This window comes from Spea bombifrons, chromosome 3 (genome assembly GCF_027358695.1).
Source record: "Spea bombifrons isolate aSpeBom1 chromosome 3, aSpeBom1.2.pri, whole genome shotgun sequence".
In the NCBI taxonomy this organism is placed as follows: domain Eukaryota; kingdom Metazoa; phylum Chordata; class Amphibia; order Anura; family Pelobatidae; genus Spea; species Spea bombifrons.
This window is the reverse complement of record NC_071089.1, coordinates 10,087,390-10,109,880: the sequence shown is the minus strand read 5'-3', so window position 1 is coordinate 10,109,880 and position 22,491 is coordinate 10,087,390. Positions and strand designations below refer to the sequence as shown.

The 22,491-nt window shown below is 39.6% G+C and overlaps 2 protein-coding genes across 2 annotated transcripts; one reads left to right on the top strand and one right to left on the bottom strand.

Annotated features, from left to right (window-relative positions):
- The first annotated feature begins 11 nt into the window (after positions 1 to 11).
- Positions 12 to 5,375, top strand: LOC128482850 (corepressor interacting with RBPJ 1-like). The gene is made up of 7 exons (XM_053458803.1): positions 12 to 140; positions 820 to 891; positions 2,016 to 2,156; positions 2,988 to 3,040; positions 3,131 to 3,214; positions 3,977 to 4,069; positions 4,915 to 5,375. The coding sequence occupies exons 2-7, from the start codon at positions 822 to 824 to the stop codon at positions 4,963 to 4,965; spliced, it is 492 nt and encodes a 163-aa protein (XP_053314778.1). The 5' UTR covers positions 12 to 140; positions 820 to 821; the 3' UTR covers positions 4,966 to 5,375.
- A 3,124-nt stretch (positions 5,376 to 8,499) lies between these two features.
- Positions 8,500 to 17,021, bottom strand: RD3 (RD3 regulator of GUCY2D). Its single transcript, XM_053458802.1, has 3 exons — positions 16,743 to 17,021; positions 11,620 to 11,934; positions 8,500 to 9,009 (listed from the first exon to the last, which is right to left on the bottom strand). Exons 2-3 carry the CDS (start codon positions 11,913 to 11,915, stop codon positions 8,712 to 8,714), a joined length of 594 nt encoding a protein of 197 aa, XP_053314777.1. The 5' UTR covers positions 11,916 to 11,934; positions 16,743 to 17,021; the 3' UTR covers positions 8,500 to 8,711.
- Between the last annotated feature and the right edge of the window lie 5,470 nt (positions 17,022 to 22,491).

The window sequence follows — 22,491 nt, the reverse complement described above, 5'->3', positions numbered from 1 at the left end:
TTTCGTTTTCATTCAGCGGAAGTGACGTACTGATGTTGGACGGAAAGGGCAATGGCGGAAGTGAGAGGCTAAAACAGGGTCCAGCGGTGTTTGTTGGGGTTCCTAATCCTGCGTGTTTTAGGCAGGTTTATTAGAGGCAGGTGAGTGGTTCTCGGTTGCCGTAAGAGCGGGGATGCTGTAAGTCGGTTACTGACAAATCCTGCAGTGTTTGCATTGCGTTTATTCCGTATGATTATTTTTTTCACGTGTACCGGGTAGGGTGACCTCATCAGCTATACACTAGTGCATTTCACATGTTGGTGGCCGGGAATATGTATAGTGCTTGTAACATTTGGAGTGTGTAAACTCACGGCAGGGAGTAAGTCATTCAGTTATGCATGCTGCAGGGCAGCAACATATAAAATGTATTTGGCTTGAATAAAAGTCTTACGCTGTCACCTTAGAACAAGATAAGTCATGTCGCCTGTGTCCTATTTCTAGATCAACCAGCTATAAGTGCTTAGTGGGGCCTTGCCAGTATATATCCACATAGCAACCCTGAGTATTAACCCATTGTGAAGAATAGTGACTCGCCAAATGCGTTTACCTACTTGTTTAATTCTGGTCTTTGCGGAAAACTTTCGTTATTTAAAGATACACTTAATTGAGCCACCTGCATTCAAGCAGGGGTTGCGGCCATAGCATATTTGAAGCAAAAGCACCAACTGACAGTCTTTGGTGTCATCACAGCGGGGGAGAATAGGAAGGAGTCTGTTCCAGGCTGTGTGACCCTGAGTTCCCGCACCAGAGAGCATATGTTTATTCTTGTCTCTTATTTAGGAATGGCGGACAGACACGCGGATAAGTCCCGGATCCGGTCCACATCCTCCTGCGAAGAGAAAACAGATAGGGGTTTGTTTGCTTTCTTTAAGAAGACCGTCTCACCCCCTTAGTTTTTTTCCTCTTTAACACTCCTGTGCCTTATTTATTTACTTCTTTAAAAAAAAAAGTCCCACTTTCTAAGAAGTTGGCAGACTTGATGGGGCAAATTGTTCTTGCCTGCCGCTAGAGTCTGTGTTTCTAGGATTAAGGTGGACCTGTCAATCACAAATGGACAAAAAAAAGAAAAAGCAACGTGTAGTAAGTAAAGTGTAGTTTATACAGTGCGTAGATATCAGTGGGATTTACAGATTTTCTAATTCCGCGTGGATAACGTTTGGCGATTAGATGTTTTCTGTTTGCAGGATCACAATAGTGTGACAATCATTAGTTTTTGAGGACGTTGGATCTTTAGCACAAGAAAAGTTATGGCACATCTTTAAAAGGGAATGTTTATGTTATATATATTTAAAAAGTAGTTATTTTACCTTTTTGATGACATATTGGCAAAATTATTGTAGAAAACACCTTAAAAGATCTTTGGTATTTCTAACGGGCTTCAGAAGAACAGTTTTATTTGATGCTTCCGGTGGCAAAACAGGGAATAATAAACAATACCGTTTGTTTTAATAAAGCTGGTTATCGAAAAGATCATTTTGAGATTATAACAAACACTTGGGATGACGCGTTCATAAAATATAATGATCAGAATTGCTAGAGGGAGCGGAGTTTGTATTTGAATTAGTTTATATTGAGCTGGAACCACAGCCCCCTATTACAATATAAGATTATTTTTTTATTCCTTTTATTGCATCTAAAAAAGTAAACCCTCATCCCGCATTCATTTCTTTTTTTTAGCATTACACATTATTGAAACTGATAGTTTACTTCTATAAGTACAAAAGTTCTGCCCAACCTGGAAATGAAGCCATATAGAGGATGCGGCTGCTAAATTGCCCCATAAATGTACTTTCTTTTACTATCCAAGGAGGTATCTTTACTCGTACCTTTATTTGTTATACGATAGCTGCAGCGCCTATTATACAAAACATAGAAAAGCAAGTTTGTATATTTTAAAAGAAAAAGTGCTGGAATACATCAGTGTAGTCAGGTCCTTTTACAAGTAAAGTCTGAAGTTGTGCGCAATTCCTTCGTAGGTAGAGGAAAGAAGAAAAGGAAACGAAGCAGAAGCAGATCATCATCTGTTTCATCCTCCTCTTCATCCAGTTCATCTACTTCCTCCTCGTCCTCCTCCTCCACTTCGCGTTCTTCGTCTTCTTCCAGCAGTCGCAGCAGAGGTTTGTTTTGTTGAAATAAATTCTGATTCGCTGTGATCTGAGCTGAATAGTTATTGCATAGAATTATGTGTAAGCTGGTATCGCGCATGTGTTTTGCTTTTTTTTCTATGCATTACATTAACAGCTATTCTGTAGTCTTATCAGATTGGGTGGTGTTGGAGGTACACATAGCATTCATACAGCTAATAAATGCAGCACAACGAACCTAAAAGGCTACGTTCTAGATTGTAAAATCATTTAAACAGGGACTTCCTGATCTTTTGTTACTGTAAATCCTAATTGCTATGCGGTGCGCTACTTAAAGCCCAGCACAGTAATATGAGGTATTATGTATAAAGTTCAATTCTGGTATGTGTTGGTAAAAGTGGAGCAGTTGCTATAGCAACCACTGCTTCAATTTTACAGCTTTGAACCACAAATGCTCTTTGCACACAACACTCGTGGTTTGTATACCACATCGTGGAGCACTGAAGGCAAGACTGCTACCAGGGAATTATATGAGGTATTCAATTATCTAGTTGCGCATGAAGACAGACCCCTGGCAGGTAATCGGGTCTTGTGATCGTTTGTATGCTGTGTGAAAAAGAAATCCATTAAGCAGTGGTGAGGGTTGTGATCTGTGGGTATATTCACCTTTACAGTCAGAAGATTAATACTAATAAGAACTTCAACCAACCAACACTGAAATATCAACCCGATCATGATTTTTCCCAAAATAAGACCGTAGTCTATTTAATATCCCGCTAGACTAGCTTGCATTATGTTATAAAGCCTGTTGGTTGTGCTTTGAAATTTAATCTTTTTTGTTTGTTTGTTTTTTATTCATTATAGATTCATCAAAACCTAAGTCAAGGAAATCCACCAAGGAAAAGCGCAACAAAAAGGTGAAGAACATACCGATATTAGACTTTGTACCCAATTGTAATTTCAGAACTATGAGTCAAATTATATAAATATATATTTTTTTTCTATAGAAGTGTAAAAAAGAGCGCAAGTTAAAGAAAAAGAAAGAAAAGAAGAAAAAGAAACAAGAATCTTCTCCTGTACAGATATCAAAGGTAATTTAGAATGACACGGGGGCCGTCACATATGTTAATATGACATTGTTTTAATGTCGCACGCATAGTTATTATAGTGTCATGGTTAATGATTTAAACTAGCTTTGTGTTTCCTGATCTATTAATTGTTTGGCATGGTCTTGATCAGGTGTAGCTGACAGATCTCCTCTCCTCTTAGCTAGACAAAAAACCCGCATAAGGATCCGGTTTTATTAGCTGGTACATTGCGGTTGGTGATTGATGTTGCTGTAGGACACAGGCACACACGCTATCACCCTTTTCTTCTTACTTCACGGCGTCCTGTCTTGCCGAGCCACTGTCTCTACTGTAGCAGGGTTATGTAGTAATAAATAATAATAATAATAAATGTTACATGACACTCAGTTTTCCAGGTGCCCGCTTCAGGCTCTGTCCTGCTGAAATCTATTTTCTTCTGATAAGCCATAAAATAATTTACCTCCAAAGAAGGAGATAATTATTCTTTCCGGTGTAAAATTTGTGCACCAGTCATACAATCACAAAGCACCAAAGGTTTGTAGACTATTCATGTTACACAGTTCAACTATACATTATATGATCGTTCCAATAATTCTCAACAGCTAATTGTACGGAGATTGGAAAAAAAAATACATCTCATTTTCTACCCGTTATTATTCTAACGCCCTGTTAGCTTGTCTATACCCGTAAATAGAATGCTGCTAATTCTTAATGTCCAGCCACTTACTATATTTTGTCTTTTATGTTCTTTTTCTCCTTTGACAGTACCTTAAAGACAAGAAAAGGAATGAGAACTATAGTATGATCACCGGGAAGAAGATAAAGATGAAAGTGAAAAAAACAAAGGAGGACAAAGCGGTAATTTTACCCACATATTTATCGGTGGCCAGTAAGAAGCCCCAAAGCAGTGTCAATGAGGCTGTGATGGATATTTTTATCTTAATATTGTCTTTGAGATTCTCATGCTATCACCTTTTTAGAGGCTACTTTACCTTCAGTATATGATCAGTTGTTTAACAATAAGTTTGGAGGAAAAATGTTTTGAGGGGCTGACCCGACTGTAAATCTTTTAAGAAGGGAAGGGGTTGTCCTTCGTAAAATGGTTATTGTCCGGGGCAGGTTTATTAGGAATATTGGATTAGCGTTTTGTGCACATACATTCATAAATTATTACCGTGTAATGTCCACGATTCCCCAAAAATAAATGCTTTGTAAATGATGCCGTTACTAATAAATTAAACTCTGATTTCGTACTGGCTCCCTCTGCATTGTCGTAACCGTTCACAGTGTAGATGGATGTTTCCAAAGCTCCTGAAAACAGAACAGTGATTAGGGGCCTTTTTGACCCATTCCTACGTGTGTTTTCTTAAATAGTAAGCGAGCAACCATGGAAACATTTAAGGGGCAGTAAATAATTAACTAGCAATGAGCTAATCTCTGTAACTAGTCCATGATATATTCCAAACAAGTAACCTTCATGGCTAATGCACCCTAAGTGCGATAACAGCTTAAAGGAAGAAGTAGGGACAAGTTTGGTCCTCGCAGGTACCTGTAATTAGTAACTTTGCTCATTCCCTTCCGTGGTATAGCTAAAAGATGGAAGCTTGCTCACGTGTTAGAAGATGTAAGGAATTATTTAGCCAGGGATATGCCAACGCAGGAATGATTTATCATGGTTTGTTTTTTTTTGTCTCTTTTTCCAGAGGGACAGAAATCGAGCTGAACTTCTGGAATTCCTGAACTCCTCCATGTGAACGGGAATCGAATATGGGCAAACATACTTAACCTTATAACGTCTGTGCGACATAAGGATTCTATAGTGTCATAAATATATATGATGTATATTTCACGCAAACTTGAAACATGAAGTGTGATATCTACGGATAGATATACCAGATTACTCTCCTCCAAACAGTTTTATGTTTGTGGAAAGAGGGGTTGGGTCCCCTGAAGCTTTGAATATTACCCACGGAATTTATTTCATTCCTCTGTAATGGACGATGGAAGGACTGTCACGGCAGCCACGTGCCTCTGAGTTACTGTTGTGTTTTAAAGGGACAGTAAAGGAGGTGCATAACTCTGCAAAGTTCGAATATTTGTCTGTTTTCTTGTATACGTCTTCATTTTAGTTTTTAATTATTTCCTAATTTGTTAAAAAAACAAAGCAGTAATTGTGCCTTCCAAACAGCAAATGTACCCTTCTACGGTGTTTCAATTGGGACTCCCTCGTCGGACTGGGGCAGGTTCAAGGGATATACTTAGACTTCTTCTCAAATGAAACCTTAGCTATTATAGATGAAATACTATATCTTAAGCCTGTGGTGCTCCAACGTTACATTTTTGCCAAACTTGGTCCCTTTGACGTTGTAATGAGAGTAGACCTTCTCATGTAAATCAGTAGTACAGTGTTCTGAATTATTAGTTTTACAGATGATGATAGAATATAAACTAGGTCTCCATGAACCATTCTTATAAATTAAAGAGAACCATCTAATCAGTGGTTGATATAGACAGTTATTTACCTTTTGGTTACTAAAGCTAAAGTAAGTAGCCCCTTATTATAGACAGAGTAATGAAAGCCAATAGTACACTATTGATTTAGTTTTGTCTGTCTTTTTCATGTGCAATGATAACCATATTCAGCCGGCTTTATAGAAAGGTACTTTATGTCTAGTGGTAACGCGCATCAGGCCTTTCTGCAGAATAATATTTTGTCGTCGCCCCCTGGGGGTGATATTATAGCTCCATCTTATACCAGAGCTGTACAGCAGCATGTAAGAAGTACATCTCATAACAAGCAAAAGAGGGTGATGCTCCGCTCAAATAGGCTTCTAGTGTTCTATTCTCGCAGAGTCAGAGGCCCTGACACACATTTTGATATTAACAAATACATGTTCCTGGTGTGTTGTGCGCAGAAAGCGGATTCTCACAGATTACGAATCTAGTATTACAACAGAATTGTCAAAAGCCGCTCTGCTTTTCTTCCATTTATTATAATGGGTGTTGCGATCAGTGAGTTAAAACGACAACTCTCCAGCAAACTCCCCCGTTAGTGAATAAACACCTTAGCGTGATTAGCTTTTTTTTTCCGTATTTCCCCGGAAGTTGAGTTTAAAGCTAAATGGATTTTGAACACTGCATATATCGGCATATATTTAGTCTTTGCTGTCCCTTTAAAACAGGTATGAAGGCAGAGAGACGGGTATGAGGGTTACTGATGAAAGAAGTGAGGAACCTCTCTATTTCAAAGTATTTTTAAAGATTATTTTTCTTTACATGTTAAGCAAATGAATAATGGGGTCTCGTTCAGTCGTTATGTGGTCGCTGTGTGTAAAATATGGACCCATTTCTGAATAGTTTGTTTAACCTTTTGATTGCTGGAAGCGTGGGGTGCATTTCCTACCGCTTCGGCACTCAAAGCAGGTAATCGACCGTTCTTGTGCAGCCGTGTGAACAATTCCCATCAGTCTGAAGCCTTAGACGAAGGCCGAAATGCATACAGATGTTTTCCGAGTATCTTGTAAAGGGATTTATGAAATGTCCTGTTCCATTTCCTTTCCATATATTTCCAGCCGTCTTTGTTTGGAAAATTGCGGTGCTCTTATTATTTGTAAATATTTTGTACTTTCATAAAAAATGAACTCCAGTAAATTTTGTTTCATTTTATTTTGGAAAAAAAAGCAGTTTACTTTTGTGTTTTGTTTTTTTTATATATATAGGCAATTTTAAAACAGATCTGCTAGTGGTTAACAATTAAATGTTTTGTTGTTGATCAGATGTTACATGGAAACCTGACGGATTTCCCACAGGGAATTCTGTAACCTTATTATAATCTCCTAAAACAAAAACAATTCCTGTAGCCTGAAGACACATTCGTAAATGACTAGGTTGTAGTTCAAGTTCCAAGGACAAAAAGGGAACCATTTCCTACCTCTTTTTGGAAACGTTACTTAGAGGGTGAGATAAGTGCAGCAGCCTCCCAGCTGAAGTGGTAGAGGTTCGTACGGTAAAGGAATTTAAACATACATGGGGGTAGACAAAAAAGCTATCCTGAATCTGTGGTGAGACCGAGGACTGATTAAGGTCTGAGCAGGAAAAATAGGCAGAATAGATGAGCCGAATCGGTCGGTGAAGTTGGACATGCTGAAATCCACTAAGCAATTGGGGGGCATTTATTACGCTACTAACGGATGAGTAGTATCTGGATGCGGTGTATGATTTACTATAATCGAATAACTGAATATACTAAAGCTTGAATCCTTATACCAAACTTTGTGTGAGTGAACCATACGGGTTCAAAACTTATACAAATTCAAGTGTTTACAGGTTATTTTGGGAGAACAATTCCCTACAGAGGCAAAAGGCCAGGTCACAATGTTAATTAAGAGTTCTTAACTACCCAAGCACCACAGTTTTAGACTTGTGTCCTAGGCGGGTGTTTGTGGATGGGGCTTTATGTTACGCAGTGTAAACATTTTTTTATTGGATAAAAAGACTGAGTATATTTTTAAACTGGATTTATTTAATAAAAAAAAAAAAAAATCGTGATAACAAAATAGAAGCCAAGTGAATCAAAACATTAGATAAAATTTAAAATACTAAACACAAAGAAATATTTGGACATATTGCGTTTTTCTGTTGTCGGCAATCTGCAAATAACGCCTAATAAAGAGTTCTAATGACTAACCGGCGAGACCCGTGTTCAGACTTAAAGGGGAACTGTCACATTTCCTGGAATCGTTTGCCTATATGACATATTAAATGTCTTATTTGCCTTTTCAGTTATATGTTGGTATAAAACCGACCTGTTTTCTGCTGTGAATTATGTTGTGTTTTATCGAAGATGTTACGGTTCCCCTTAAAATGAACGATCTCCAATGAGCTCCTAGGCACAAAGCGCTATAAATAAAGTCAACATGTTCATGGAACGTAAAACTACGCAACACAAATATCTATTTGCTTTAAGGACCTGACTCCGCTAACCTCCGTAGCTATGCTTCATGGGACACCGGGGAGTCCAGAATACATTCATGGCTTCTCAAAACTGCTAAGTTCATGGATGGTCACCACTAACTTAGGTTCATTTGGTCTCCCTAGATTTCAAATTAAAGTGGACTGGACAGTCCTGACAATTTTTTGGCATGTCTGTCCACCTAAAACAAAGGCCAAAGGGAAGAGTTCTGTGCGATGGGCGACCAGGACATCGCAATCCCTCCACTGCACAACAAGCAATTACTAGAAGAAGGCAAGTGGGCTTAAGAAAAGCAGGAGCTACTGGTACCCTAGTTGACCCACTTGTAGTCTTTATCTGGCTCTGGTTAAGACTCTTCCAAATGTTTGTGCTTCTGTTGTCGCTCGTACAAAATATTAGGATCCCAAGGATGGTTTTCATTTTAAGTAAAAACATATGGTCTTGAAAAGGTTTTAAAAGTGAAAATAAAGCCTCTTCCCCGTCATAAGTGCAAGCGTGTTCTTCCTGTCCATACAGTGAGTTTACAGTTTATTCATCTTTGGTCGTACGGAATTCTGGCATGCTCCATACTCTGTGCGGGGGCTCTGTTTCTCGTTCCACATCCTCTGAAATTGTCTTAATATCACTGCTGAAAGGAAAGATTCTGGATCGAGACCTGAAGGTTGTAAGGGACAAACTCATGGCTCGCTTCGTGGTCCACTGCTTTGCAATTTTCTTTGTCTCTTCCTCCTCTTTCATTTTTTCAGTGGCTTCTTGCAGGACTGACCTAAAGATACGTGGTACCTCCTGGACGTCAGGCTCGTACTCTGCAATAAGGTGCCGGAACCTGCAAGAAAGGACACAGATAGTGCTTGTAGGCTCCACCGTCGATGCAACTGAAGATATGCATGATATGACACCATGCTATGTCAACGCTTGACTGCTAAGGGAGCGGGAGAAGAAATATGGATGCCAATGCAAGCATAAATTCATCTGCTGCCTCCTGTTGGCCACTAGGCGGTGGGGTACCTGAGTTAAAGGTCCACATCCCAGAGTATCCCAAGATATGATGGATGAAATCAGAACATCCTTGGTAGAAATAATGGAAGACTTAACTAACTAATAATCGGAAAGACTAATTAATCACGACGGTTACCATAGAAACTGTTTTAGAATTCTAAATATGTTTAGAGGAATACATTCTGAAATATAGTCACTAAATACAGTTAATTTTGTCAAAAAACCAAAACCCTGCCGTAAAAAAAAAAAAAACGTATTTGCTGAAAATGGGAAATGGTCAATTATGAATAAACTGCAAGAAACAGCCTAACCAATTTCCCAATGTTCTATCCAATTCACAGCTCCAGGTTGGCTAATCCTTAATCTAGATAAAATTGATTACCAATGCTCTTAAAATTCATTTGATCTCGGGCTAAACGGTATGAATCAGATCCCCTTTTGTATCCTGTTAATTGGTTTTATTTTCTTTCTATCACTCACTTTTGATGGCTCTAATTGTTTGTGTCTTTGATATTCATTATTCATTCTATCAATTCGTCAACAAAATCAAATCTTTTTTCATGCAGAATAATAGAATACATATTGAGCAGAACTGGCAGGGTTTCAGTGCTTTTCACATCAAAGGCAAGGTAAAGACAATGGAAGCACATTGTGAGTTTATTGACATATATTTGTTATTCATGTCTATTGAGTTTCTAAGGAAGACGTGGATGAAGGTGCTCAAAGCAGGTTTATTTAATGACATCTGTTTATGAGATGTGCCGGACAAGTCAATCTGGGCTGCCATAGTAATTGTTACAATAGCATAGGTCCCACTAACGTTCCTTAATGAGATTTGAATGTTTTAGTGTTCTCCAACCACAAAAGTCACTATATATATAAATATATATATATATATCGAAGGATCCCTGAGGAACCGGCCCTAGCGGGCCCAGCTGCAAAGATTTTTGGGCCTCTCAGGTTCCAGCTATGTTTAAATTGGGGAGATGAGAAGATAACCAAAAATGGCCTCATATGCAAGGGCAAAGAAGGGACTCTACTACAGGTTGCACTTCATCCTCACTCCTGTAGACCGAGACACGTGGCATTAATCCGGCTCTCCAACAAAGCTCATCATTAGTTTCCTACAACAAGGCAAGACTCGGTAGATCGTTTTGTCCACCTTACAGATATATATGTAGTCAAAATATAAAGACTGCTAAGGGCCTTGAATTTCCAGCTTATTTGCCTTCGCTTTTTTCTACAATGATGATAAAAAATAAAGTACAAAAAGAAACTAGCACAAAAGCTTTTCAGAACCAATTACACTCACAGTGACCTCACTTATAAGTGCTATATACCATAGGGAGCTGCTTTAAGCGTAATTTAGGAAGATACGGGGTGTCAGTGGGAAGAATTATACAGACACCTGGCAGGGAACAGGAGATGATTCAGGAGACAGTCTAAATTTACAGCCTGAATTCTAAACACGTGTGCTGTATGGGGGGAAAAAACGATACATAATACAATCTGAACTCAGATGATAAGTGAGTGATGTTGGAGCAGGGAGTGGGCAAAGCCAAACGCCACTCATTCCTGGCCAGTGGATTAAAGGTTACCCACACAGGTCAGCTAATCGGCTGTGATTCCGAGAGTCTCCTGGCCAGATCCAGACACTTCCTGAGTACGCGTATTTCAAGCCACCAGCCCCGCACACCCTATTCCTCTGCCCCAAACATAATATCACTTCTCTATCATACCCTGTATCATACCTATATACAATAGCCAACCTACTGAACGCTATTCCTGCCTTGAAGCCCAGTCTTTTCTAGTAACCTATACTGTCTGGTGTATAGTGCCCGGGAGAGAATTGTGATGTGAATGGATTTATAATGCGATGTGGGCTTGTTATTTTGTAGCGCACCCCCAGATTAATGGTGCTTGAAGGACCGGTAGAAACTAACACAAAACTAACCACACAGCACCCTAGATAAAAAGGAATTCATACATTGAGTAATGTGCCATCTGTGTATCATACGGATCCTTTTCACTCCCAGGTGGGTTTGGATTTTGGGTTAAGACATCGAGAGACCTTTGTCTCTGAGAGCCGCTCTGCAATACCTTGCGGTCTGCTTAAATCTAAGGTGAATCGCCAAGATAATTGGCTTTTGTATATTAAAGAGACTCTGTATTCTTAACCCTTTTAGCATTCTTAACCTCCAAATCTATGTTAAAGTGAAATACCTCCAGTATGTGGACTGCCAAATGTAATTAATTACATTTAAGTTACCGTCACAATGTTTTACACACACCAGTTACAATGGATTTTGTAGCTGACGTGGTGGAGATAAATTTAAAAGTCTCCATTGGTACAATCTATCCAAAACTCCAATAAACTTGGCAGTCCCTACAACGGCTTTAACTACTCTCTGTCACGGGGAATTTAAGAGAATATTACCGGAGAATAACTGGTCCGCAGTATGACGGGTGAATCTTGCTGCACGTTTCTTCAAGCTGCAGCCTCTCTCCTGGGCTGATTTCAAAGTTGTGCTTTTGGTAGCTCATCAGCCAACTGTAGTCCACGCCGGTCTTTATCTTGCGATACTCGTTCTCCTTTTCACGATGAAGTTTCTCCGCTTGCTTTATCTGCCAGTTCAGCTCCATCATTAATGTGTCCACCACCATGTCGGTTGGGTTTCGCTGTGAAACGCGAAGGCTAGGCTCATTCCATCTGAACCAGGATGACAGAGCCATCTCCACACAGCTGTTTCACCTGAAATATTATATAGATGAGATAAAACACATACAACAGCAATTAGGTCGTTATGACAGGACATGGACCATTGGCTGTTTAATCCCATTGATGTTAGGCACAACATTATAAATGCGTAAAGTAAATAATGAATATTGGTTTGATTTGTTGAAACCAGTTTGTATTTATATATATATATATATATATATATATATATATATATAAATATATATATATTATTGACGCTGTATAGTTTCAGAGCACTTGGGTTGTAAATCGAGCCCCGGTGGTTTCTTCTGTTTACAACTTTATTGCTGATCTTCTGGGAGGGTAGGGATTTCAGAATAGAATATTAATGCCAATCTGTAGGCAGATTAACAGACCCGATTACACATGTTGTCAGACTAAGGCTTCCCCGAGTACACAGGATTATTGCGGCAGGTGGTAAACAAAGATCTGACCACCTGCTGCAGCTCCTGGCTTCTTTCCATTATCGCTGTCTGGTGTCTAATAGCAGAGCAGCTAATTTCATTCCTACGCTAGTACAAACAGTGGCATTTCTTTTTCTTACCACTGGCGATATCCTACCATGTCATCAAAATGCCATAATCCCTGTCGGCCGAAAGGCAACAAAACACGCGCTTCTTTTATTGCGCAACGAGGGTTTATTTAAAGGAAAAGCTCACGTAAAAGTACCCTTATATGATACGCCAGGATTAACCCCAAGTGCCTGAAATAGTAACGCACGCTGGATTCGGTCACTAACCCTTAAATCAGATTACGGATCTGTTTGTATCGGTGTTTTATGTTGACAAACGTGCAGGACCAAGAATAGCAGACCGTTTTGTTGTTGAGAGAATGTTTACCGGAAATGCCGTTCCACCTAATCTGCCGGATTTAACAGTTTTGTAACTAAATGCAGCGTTAGAAACATCATTCCTGGCATTGTTCAATGTCCTAATGCTTCCCAGAAATAATGCTTCTAAATTTCTCTATTCGTATTTTTGGTAAGGAACATTTCATTGTCGGATGACACAAAACACCTGTATGACACAGGCATTGTTAGGCCGTTGCTATAGAAACTGCTTCTTTAACAGTTATGTCATTTTTAGGTGGTTAAACTTGCAGGGGAAATAATAAATAGACAGATTTTTTGCTTAGCTACTACAGTGAGTAATTAATGTTTTGCCAAAGTGGAACAGCACCTTTAAGGGGAAGTCCCATGAAAAAAAATATTGGCTGTATACAGTAACATAGGTTAAAATTGACCAAAAAAAATGGTTTTATTTAATTTCGTTCCAATAAACGTCCTTTATCTGCAGACCTGGGGGCAGTCATGTGATATTTTGGGTGACTTATATGTCGGCAAAAAATCCCTAAAGCATGGGGATGACGCTTTATGGCAATGCTAATGAAGTCTGTTCTGCCATGGACTTTCATTAGTCAGAGTTTTCTGAGATTAACAATGAGCCTTTGTTATTGTTTACCACAAGCAGGACCATAAGGAGTGAGCATAGCCCCAGCATTCCAGGTGTCCTGATCGGGTCACTTGTATTTGGGTGTGGCAAGAGGGGTGAGGCCACTCCCAGAAGAGGGCAGAGTAGGCCCAGAAGTAGGTGGGGATGGGAGGTGCGGTCACCAAACTGCTTTACTTAGAAAATACCTCTATTGATTTTCCACCTCCCTGGGTCTGTCATGATCCCCACAGTAACCAAAAGTGGGAGACGAGGGCAGCTACCCCAGACAGCAGGACAATACTTGAAAATTGGGACTGTCCCATGACAACCGGGACTGTTGGGGGGTATGAGTAATGATGTTTATCTAGTAGATAAAGTTAGAACACATGTAAATGGCTAATATGCATCTGTCTGAAAACAGTATATTATAAAAATATATATATTTTTTTTAATCTCATGAGAATAATTCAAAATGGTTGGAGGTCCCCTTTAAAGCAGAGCGATATCAGAATGTTGGGGCAGCTCAGAAAGCTTTGTTAGAGGCCCCTCTTGAATGAACGTGTTTTGCGTCTAAATAGCTGTGTCTCGGAACACGTCATGATACACGCGTGGTTACATTATGGAGATAAGCCAGTTATGTGACGGCAAACGGCTTGTGCCTCCCTGATAATAATTCAAAAAATCATCCCCATGCTTTAGGGATTTTTTGCCAACATTAAAGATGGGGGACTAAAAAAACTATCACTGGTTGGGAAAGTTTTAAAAGTAAATATCTCGTATGACTTTTATATGATTTAACGTTTATTATCCCTGAATAAAATCTCCAGTAAGTGATAGCAGCAGCAGCGCTCCGCGTCTCAGTTAATTATACTGTTTTGTAAGGGATCTCTCCGCTAACCAAGCTTGTCCCTAATGGATGGCGGACAGCGTCACCGAGGTGATTATTTTCAGCATCCTGAGGGAATGGCAAAGATGGATGAATATCAAACAAACAATTCAGCATCCAATACTAACAGCCTCTTTCTGAATTAAATATATTATTATTATTATTATTTTGTGAATTATGTTAATGTTTAAACATATAAATTTAAGGGCAGCACTTATTGAGTTAAAAGTACAACAGTTGCTAAAAAGTAACAGATTCAATGCCAAAGCTGGTAACAACTAAATACTTAAAAGAAGTAACTTAAGTAAGAAGAAAAGCTGCTGCTGCTTTCCCAACAACTGACGAGACGCTCGGCCCCTCTTGGCCGATGAGGCTCCCAGCAGCGCAGCCTCTCTATAGGATGATTTCCCCACCGGCCCACTAACATTATGGGGGACTGTGCCAGGTGGACACAGCCTCCATAGTCCATTTCCACCAGATGCAGGCATTCTTACAAATCCCAGTGCTCAGCAGTAAGGCCAGCGGCACGGAGGGGGCAACTAGTGCCACTGGCCTGGGGTAGGCCTAGGGCTGTACACACGCACATATATATATATATATATATATATATACATACATTTACACACCCATTACTGGGAACTTGCTGGGCCAGCTTCCAAGCTCTAGAAATAATACCGGTATTTACACAATATAGAGCTTAGGAATAATTATATATCCACAGATAGGTGCCCACTGTTGGTTACTTAATGTAGGCACAACGTGACACAAAAATACGCCATATCCTACAGAACGTAAAATCTTGTATTGTTTATTCAAATGGATAGTTTTTTTTTTTTTACATTAACGATTGATACATTAACTCAATGCTACTATAACTGCATAAATTCCATACTTAAAAAAACCTTGTAAAAGCGGCTGGTCTCACCGATCCTTATCCCCCAACACAAATGTCCCAGTTTGGACCACTGAAATGTTGAGGGGTTTTACCAAGCTGCTCTCAGCCAATCAGAGTTCATTAACTAAGTGACTCCAAGAGATACCATTACATAAGTTATGGTGGGTAAAGGTGACGGAAACCCTTCCACTAAAATTAAGGGGGTAGTAGAAGTATTATTAAACACTCATCTACAGACACCAGACAAGCCAGAAGGCTTGTTTTTCCCTCAGAAACCTCATGGTGTTACCACAAGCACAAGGGATTCTGGGTAGGCACATGCAAATAAGGTTAACAATTATCACCTTTGCCTCTGTATCCCCTTTATACATGGATCCCTTGAAAGTAATTACCCGCTGTACAGGACAGCCTTTAGACAAAACTCGGGAAGAGGTGCAACAGCCAGATCACCACTCATGGACAGCTGTTTCGTCCTTCATGGGACTCATCAGCATGAGGTTGTGATATTGACTTGAGGCTTGGGGTAACCAAGAAAAACCATTACATAAGTTATGGTGAGTAAAGGTGATGGAAAACCCTTCCACTAAAATTTAGTAGTATGTAGAAGCATTATTAAACACTCATCCAAGAGAGAAATTGAATTGGGTGGGGGAAACGTCTGTGACACTCATGGTAAATTTATCCTAAGTTTAGCTGGTTGGAGCAACTTTTAGAGGGGGAACTTGGTTTCACCAGCCCCCCGGACCAGAAGGGCCTCTGAAAAGCTATAACCACCTCTATTAGGATACTGCCCTCTGATCCATTCCAATTAGTTAAGTGCTTAAAGATCTGCCCCTGTCACGTTCATATGTCTTGTGAATGAATATTACTGCCCTTTGCTTATGATTTTTTATATCGGTCTACAAGGACTGGTATTGTAATCATTTCATTACATCATTTTCCATTAAATTGATTAAAGGGATGCAACATCTGATTTTTTTTTTCTAAAATTTCCCATCAACATTAATTGAAAACCAGTGTTATTTGGAGTTAATCAGGCAGTTCTGCAGATGTTTGGCACTGGGATCCTTCTTACCCATTATTAGGTTAAATCCGAGAGCAAGAACAGATTACACAACACATAATACTCTCATTTAATGTTAACTTTAGATATTTCATTTCATTCTAGATTGGGATATGCCAAAAAAAAAAAGATTAAAAAAGCACGGACAATATAGCATTTAATATTGATAACAAATTCAAATATTTGTACTGAAATAATTACAATGAATCACCCCACTTATGCAGATATATAAATAGTAAGATTACAGAAGAAAACAGTGATCACAAGTCATGTTCAGGAGAAAATGATCCAATTCAAAAAAAGAAATACATAAAATGACAAAATACAATATTTTTTTCCTTACGATTCCTTTGTTCATAATTTAAGCAGATCAGCAACATAAAACACACAGATGATCCAATAATAATAATAATAATAATAATAATAATAAATAATAAAAACTTTGTGTTACAAAAGTGCAAATCAATATTTAATTAGAGATGTAAATGTATGCTATTTAATTTAAAGGAGTACAAAATGTGCTTTTACCTTGATACAGCAGATAGATGAAGCACAGATGATAAAAGACACAACAGCTTATGTGATGTGGACAGAGGAGAGTGACTGTGAGCAGTCAGACCTGGTACCTGCTGCTCCTTGCCAGGAGGATTCTCAGTCTTGTAAGGAGTTCATCCTGTTGCTGAAGGTCAGATGCTGCTTGTTAGTGATACTATGTAACAGTCTTTGATCAGACAACCTCAGCTTAGTTCTGGGAGGGCAGGAGCCCCTCTTGTGGGATGAAGGTGCAGATGATGCTCCAGGAGCAGACTGCTGATCATGTGGAGTCAGTGTGAGTCACATCAACAAGTACATCAGACTCCTTAAGCAGATTAGTGATGAGCAGATCTGGAGTGTCTGCATACAGCAGGTCACTTCCCCCTTTATCACAAAAACAACCATGAATATGTAAAGTTTTTGGGTTCTGAAGCATTAAATCTGTCCAGTCACCCCATTTGTTTCATCATATTCTAAATTGTGCTTTAAAAAGCACCCTACACATTTATCTGAATCTTGAAACTGAAACAATCTACATTATTTTTAAACTACAGGCACATTTTGGGTTAACAGCAGATTATTTCCCAAAGCTTTAAGAACTGGTCATCATTGCAACCCATCCAGTCAGCAATAACATACCACTGGTTTGCTATGGTGATAAGTATCACTTTTTATACACCCCCAATTCCTAATGTCCCTCTTATTTCAAGTGATGCATAATTATAAGAATTATTTAAAAAAAAAACAATATAATATTCAATAAACAGCACTAAAATAAGAATAAACCTACAACATTATGTTTAATAACCATGGCATCCTTAGCTCAGTGGTATCCAGACCCCTATCCTATTTAGATGTTAAAGGGAATATGAAATGTGTTGTGTAGAGAAGTTTAGTTTTGAAAAAGAGCTGATTTGTTTAATGTGTTGACTTGTTATCTAGTGAAGTGACTCATGTCACTAAAATGTTTAGATTCCCATGGTATCACTTTTTGGCTTTGCTTCGGCATAGCTTTTATACAGATTGTAATGAAATTGAATGCTGTTTCAGACGGTCTCAGTAAGAAGTGATGCTCGGTACTCTTTTAGGAATCTATGGAAAAAAAGATGTCTCAGCACCAGTGGGCTGTTTCGCTCTAACGGTCTCACTCCTGATGGGGAAGTTGTAATGAGACTGCGAGATCTGGAGACAGTCCCTAAAGTAAAAGCAGTGCCCTGAGCACTCCAATTTACCATCCTCTGCTGCCATGGAGACCAATCTAAGCCTATTTGCCCACAATGAGTATTATCTGCGGAGAGAGCATGTTTAGCAGAGATTCATGTGAAAGAAGCACAGAGGATTAGGTTAACAGGGCAGGAGGCGCTTAACAAGACATCTTAACCTCTTCATGTCTTTTGCTGGATCAGAGTGCGTAAAATGTACAACATGACTTTCAGATCTCATTGTGTGTACATATCTGACTGTATTCCGTACGACATGGCCTGCCATTTTTTCCCAAAGACACATATTGTATATATTTGGTATGTTTTCTGTTTTTACATTAGGTGAAACTGTTTTTTTTTCTTTCACTCATGCTCTCTCACTCTCTTTTCTCTCCTTTCTCACAGATCCTTTTGCGTAAGTTCCCATGGAGGCAAGGTCCACAGAGGAGCGGACGAAGAAAAAAGGCACAGGGAGAAGTCAACAAAGAAGACAGAAAAACAAGAAGAGGCAAGAGAAGAATAGAAGCTGTGGAAAATGAGGCAAGGACACGGAAACGCTCATCGGAGAAGATAGGGAGACATTGAGAGAGTGTGAAAGAGAGTGTAAGTGAGTGTGAGAGACCGTGAGAGAGAAAGCAAGTAAGAATGCGAGAGAGCCTGAGAAAGTACTAAACCCAAAAGGGCAGGAAACAAAATGTGTTGTCCAAAGACACAAGTCTAACTTTAGACAATTGTATGCCTCCAACTTTGTGGCACCAGGTTGGGGAAGACCCTTTTCTGTTCCAGCATGAAAGTGCCCCAGTGCACAAAGCAAGGCTCCATGAAGACATGGTTGGTCTTTGGGTTTGGTGTAGAGAAACTCCAGTGACCTGCCCTGACCTTTACCCCATTGAACACCTTTTGGGATGAACTGGAACAGAGATTGCAAGCCAGGCCTTTTCGTCCAACATCAGTTCCTGACCTCACAAATGTTCTGCTCGATGAGTGGGCAAAAAGTCCAGCAGAAATGCTCCAAAATCTTATGGAAAGCCTTCCAGAGTGGAAGCTGTTATAGCTGCAAAGGGAGGGGGACAACTCCATATTAATGTCCATGGCTTTGGAATGGGATGTCCAACAAGCTCATATAGATGTGATGGTCTGGTGTCCACATTGTGTTGGTCATATAGTGTATATAGGTCCAGGCATTTAAAACACAACAACCACCACATTAAATGATTCTATGCTCTATGTGACCCATCACCATGCCTGGGAAGTTTCTAAATGAGCTGATCTTGCTGAGAAATATTAACCGTTATATCCCCTCATGAAGTGACATACCAAATAGGTTAGCCGAATGGCTTCAGTAGTGGCCCTCATGGAGTCAACCCCAGACTGTGTGACCCTGAGAATCTGCCCCTTCACCCTGAGACTCAGGGCCAAACCCTAAGAGTTCCCAGGTGTACCCATAACCAGTCAATGATGCTAGTTAACAAGTAAAATTGATTTCTTAAAACAAATGATTGACCTGAATGACAATCATTATCTCATTCCCTGGTAAGGGATCTGAGATGTAACTAGAGATGAAGATTGTAAGCTTGCGAGCCGGGCTCTCTCCACCTAATGTATCGGTTTCTCTTAGTCTGTCAATTCTCGTCTTGTCGGACCCCTTGAATATATGTATTGTATTAAGCACTGCATAAATTGTTGACGCTATATATAAATAAGAGATAATAATTAATATTATTAAATAATATTAGGTAAAAATCACTACTTGATGTCCCCATGTTATGCTTGCAAAAAGTGAGCATATTATTACTCTGGTTTCTTTATCACCCATAGATTTGAGGGTAACCCCTCTGAAAGGTTGCCTCCACCCCTTGGGTTAATGGTATTAAATAATCCAGTCACTTCTATAGTCTTAGATATACGGCGTTAGACACGTACAAGCGCATTCCCTGGACAACACATAATATCCTGGGAGTTTAAAGGTACTTAAATGAAATTCGTGGAAAGGTACCTAAGTAAAGGATTAAATATATCCTCTACACCTTTGTTGTCCAGCTAATGGCTTGTGTGTCAGATACCGTCCTCGAGGATTTTTTAAGGTAATAAGCATGTTCTTTTGCATTGCATAATAAAGTAATGCACGGTTCATTCTTCCTAATGATATGTGTGTCTCTCACAATGATAAATGTGAGCAACAGTGGCCGCAAGAAGAAGAGGGGAATTCTGCCTCATTTCAGCTCCAGACCCACAAATCCCTTAATCCAGTAACGATGGAGACATTTCACTGGACAAGATCAAGGGGAAAGCTGCATTCAGTATATGGGGAATCGAGATCAGAATTAAGTCAGGCACACACTGCGGTCGATATATTTGGAGCAAAAAAAATCACTTTGCAGAAAGATCAGGTCAACAAACAAGGCAGGAGACTGCGAACAAAGCAATGGGGCATTCCCCCAGACAGCCGCCATGTTAAATCACTCATTAGCACCTGGACTTGAGCTTGACCACCACTTGTAAAGATAAAGCTGCAGATTGTCTACTTTGAGCTGAAATCACAGACCTTCCTCTTGGACAAACTAAAAAACTCGTTAGCTGCTATCGAGGTGAAACTAAAATCAGATGATGAGAAACCTAAAGGCGATGCACCATCACGGCTTTTAGCATAAAATCATTTATTAAAACCTTTGTGCTTTTGGTAAAGTTGACAATAATTATCTGTACTAATTATTTAACCTGAGACCAAATCCGATCAATGGAAAGGGAGAGCTATTATGAAAATGTATCAGAAAAAAGGGGTGAATACTGGCGGTATGTTTTAAACTTTGTATCGGCTGTAATGTTAGTTGTGTTAATGTAAATTAAAAAAAAAGGATATTGCCCACTTAAGCCAAAATAACATATAGTCTTTAGTCCTGTTGATACCCTTTATACGGCCACCACATAAAATAAATACAATTAACACAATCTTTCAGGAGCTCAGAGGTCTCTTCTTCAGATGGAGTCTTAAGTTAAAAGTTTTGGGAGTATAGTGTTTTTCCTTAGCCAGAGATCTGGGGACATCTAGTGGTGAATCATATAATTGCAAAAACACCCAAAACATGTTTTTCTAGTTGTAGCCAGGCAGGTATTAAATAATTGCTAGACAAACTCTCATCGCGTATAGCCAACATATCAGTCATTGCAAACTTTGGCGGCTCTTTAAGGATCTGGTTAACCTTTAATGATCTGTTCAGCTCCATCACATTATTAAAGGGAGATACTGTGCAGATGTTATGTGGACTTATTTATAATGTTATATTACTATTATGTACACCCCTTGGCAGAGACCCCTTGTATTATTGCATTCTAGCTTTTATAAAGGGGAAAGGAAAATGATGTCATGCCCTGATGATGTCATGCCCTGAGAGAATGGTAAATGGAGCCACACTATTCCAAATTACAATAGATCGCTGATGGGTCTCTTTAGGCCTGGAATCAATTACAGCAAACCTTAGTGTCAGCCGTGCATTTATTATATAAGGGACAATACAGAAGCTAATACAAGGCAGGGGCGGCCCAATACATTGTGCTGTCTGGGTCCAAAAATGAAATGCTGCCTCCGCCCCCACATTAATGCACACACCCAGAAACTCACACACAACACACATATAGAAACTCACATTAGCATATTCATCCAGAGACACAACACACCCATTCAGACACTCACACCAACACAACAAGGTACTCAACGCAAACACACACAGCCAGACACACACGCAGACACAGAATAACATGCCCAGGCACACTAACATACTGAGACACGCAGACATTTACACTAACATGTACCCACCGAAACACTCACACAGCCAGACACATTAACACATACTTACATTGACACAACTGGACACATACACTAACACACCCTCAGACACTAAGACACATACACCCACACTAACATGCTGTGACACGCAGACGCTTACACACCCTCAGAAACTAAGACACATAAACACACTAACAAACACACTCACAAACATACCCACACACAGACACTCACAGTAACATACACAGACACACATTAGCAGACACACACTAACATATCCCAACACATTCACACTAACATTTCCAGACACTAACATCCCCAAACCACACAGACACACACACTAATAAACAAACAATTTATGAAACTAACATACCCAGACACACTGTTACCACACTAACATAGACACGCAGCCACACACAACCCACTTACCATTGTGAAGCCCCAGCCTGACGCAGTGCAAGCTGCCGCGCTACTACCGAGAGGTCACGCAACGTAACGTGACGATACTCAATCCCCTTAACAAGGAGGAATATTATAATCAGGAAACGTGATCAAAACCATATGAGAACCATGCTACAGGGAACTGTATAGATTAAAAGTTATTCTCAAGCAAGCTGTCACCTTTATTCTATAATAGAACATTGTAATCTGTGACAGACCAGAAAAGGGGTTATGGGATCCTGTGGGCATTCGGCTGCCTGGCATCGGCCACTAATTTCTTTATTATAGTATGTAGAGTGTGCAAAGCTGCTCATCT

What these genes read in the sequence shown, in the direction of transcription:
- LOC128482850 (XM_053458803.1), top strand. Translation starts at nt 822, where the DNA reads ATGGCGGACAGACACGCGGATAAGTCCCGGATCCGGTCCACATCCTCC. An exon ending in AGGAAAAGCGCAACAAAAAG is followed by an intron (nt 3,041 to 3,130) that starts GTGAAGAACATA and finishes TTTTTTCTATAG; the next exon opens with AAGTGTAAAAAAGAGCGCAA. An exon ending in CTCCTGTACAGATATCAAAG is followed by an intron (nt 3,215 to 3,976) that starts GTAATTTAGAAT and finishes CTCCTTTGACAG; the next exon opens with TACCTTAAAGACAAGAAAAG.
- RD3 (XM_053458802.1), bottom strand. Translation starts at nt 11,915, where the DNA reads ATGGCTCTGTCATCCTGGTTCAGATGGAATGAGCCTAGCCTTCGCGTT. An exon ending in TGCGGACCAGTTATTCTCCG is followed by an intron (nt 9,010 to 11,619) that starts GTAATATTCTCT and finishes CCTTTCTTGCAG; the next exon opens with GTTCCGGCACCTTATTGCAG.